Source organism: Aplysia californica, unplaced genomic scaffold (assembly GCF_000002075.1).
Source record: "Aplysia californica isolate F4 #8 unplaced genomic scaffold, AplCal3.0 scaffold00487, whole genome shotgun sequence".
Taxonomy (NCBI): domain Eukaryota; kingdom Metazoa; phylum Mollusca; class Gastropoda; order Aplysiida; family Aplysiidae; genus Aplysia; species Aplysia californica.
In genome coordinates, this window is record NW_004797757.1 from 127,812 (window position 1) to 129,718 (window position 1,907).

Genomic DNA, 1,907 nt, shown 5'->3' on the forward strand with positions numbered 1-1,907 from the left:
TATCCATCATTTGTATAGCTCAAATTCCCGCTCATCGGCAAGCTCTGTGCGCTTTACAATCTATAATTCTAACATAATTATATTTCTCAGACAAGGCTGGCCTTGTTGTGTTGTTATTACAGATTGGGAATAGTTCATCTTATGAAAGAATAGCCCCTTTGGTAGCCTACCTCGCCACCTCTATCCACCCCCACCCCCCACCCCCACTCCCCCAAGCGTCATTTTCTTCCCGCAAACTGTGCATGATGCTTAAGTGTGGATTGTTCATGTCTTTTCAGTATATGTAGATAGAAAGGAATTCTATTCAGTATTTAAGGCGCCATTTGCCCACATCTCTTAAAGTATACTCCTTTTACAAAAGAGACTCCATGAAACTGCGTAGATTATGAATGACAAATGTACCCCGAGGTGACTAAGCCATAATTATATAGCTGGGAAACACCCCAAACTGATTACTCTTTCTGGTAATGCATTGAAAATGTTCAAAATCACTTTTGATATTTTAAAAGAATCCCAAAGTCATCTGAACATTTTCCCAGATATGCCTTAGTCACCTTGGTTTGCCGTATCAATATTTTTCTTTAAAAATTTTGTTTTGTTAAACCGAAGTTGCCATAATAAAATAATATAGGTTGTACATAATATGCTTTTTTGTGGGTTACACTTTCTGGTATAACTATTAGGCGTGATCTGTTCCACCGAAATACAGCCTTTATAGTGTTGATTCGCCCTTAACAGAACCTCCGAATACTCAGCTGCGGATATATGGAGGGCGCCATTGGTTGACCCTACTTTTTGTCTTTCCCTCTGTTATGTTGTCGATTTGCCTTGCTTGTCCTCTGCACTAGATCCCTATATTATGATCGTTATTTTGTCGATGTTCTTCTCTTTACTCAAACCCCACCGCATTCTCAGGCGAGTGGCTGGCGCAGATGAGGGCAATCCTGGAGGAAGCAGACTCTTGCAGCGCCCTCTTGAGTCGCGTGGTGGTAGCAATACTGCTCACCTCCGATTCTGATCACGTGACTCGTGCTTCGCTGTCGGTGATCACCAAAATAGCAATGATGGACCCTGGTCAGGTCAGTGACAGGAATTCTTTAATTGTGCCTCATCGAACATTGCACCAAAACTCTTGGTCATTTCCCTGGCTTCTGTTATTGCACTCACTGTAGGTTACTCAAGACTAATTGCGAGCTTGCCAACTGTCCCGAATTTCGAGTATCTGAGAAAAAAATAACATACTTTACACCAACGGCCAGTCCCACATATTGTAATTTTGTTCGTTTGTACGTATTCTGATTTTATAACATTGAGTGTACCGGATTTGTATTTGAAAAAGTTGGCAAGCCTGTGATTGTTTTTTGTGTGTACAGTTGCATGTTCCTATAACCCAAAGTACGTGTTCACGATTAATTCAAGTTCTGTTGTAGCTAATTTTACACAAAATTTCAATTTGAAGAAGGACCAGTTCTCTAGCCTGACTCGCACAAGACATAAGATCGCTTCCTACATGGAAAAGATTGTATTAAGTAACTCCATCTTTCTGTTGGGATCTGTCCAACTTTAACTGAACTGGCCGTGATAGGCGGATTTGAAGGAACCCGCCTTCTAAATTATGAATATTGTGTGTGTGTGTGTGTGTGTGTGTGTGTGTGTGTGTGTCGTGTATATATATTATATAAAATTATGTTCTTCTCTAGTCACCCCTCTATTCAAGTTCTCTTAGCAAGTTATTCGTGGCCTTCCACTATCTCTTTTGCCTTGCCTCCAGCAGGAGCAGGATGTTCAAATGCGTTATTACGATTCAAGTATCCTAGGCACGGCGTTTGTCTCTTACTAATTTTAAAAAAATAAGAAGAAGAGATCACACCACGTTAATTTCTTTCAGCACGACTTTGTTAATCCCC

The 1,907-nt window shown here is 40.6% G+C and overlaps 1 protein-coding gene across 1 annotated transcript in view; it reads left to right on the plus strand.

Annotated features, from left to right (window-relative positions):
• LOC101857972 (focadhesin) overlaps positions 1–1,907 on the plus strand; it is a gene marked incomplete at its 5' end in the record, with an annotated part of 114,263 nt that overhangs the window by 21,794 nt on the left and 90,562 nt on the right. The window contains 1 exon segment of the mRNA XM_035971712.1: positions 916–1,079. Within this exon segment, the coding sequence (XP_035827605.1) occupies positions 916–1,079 (164 nt within the window).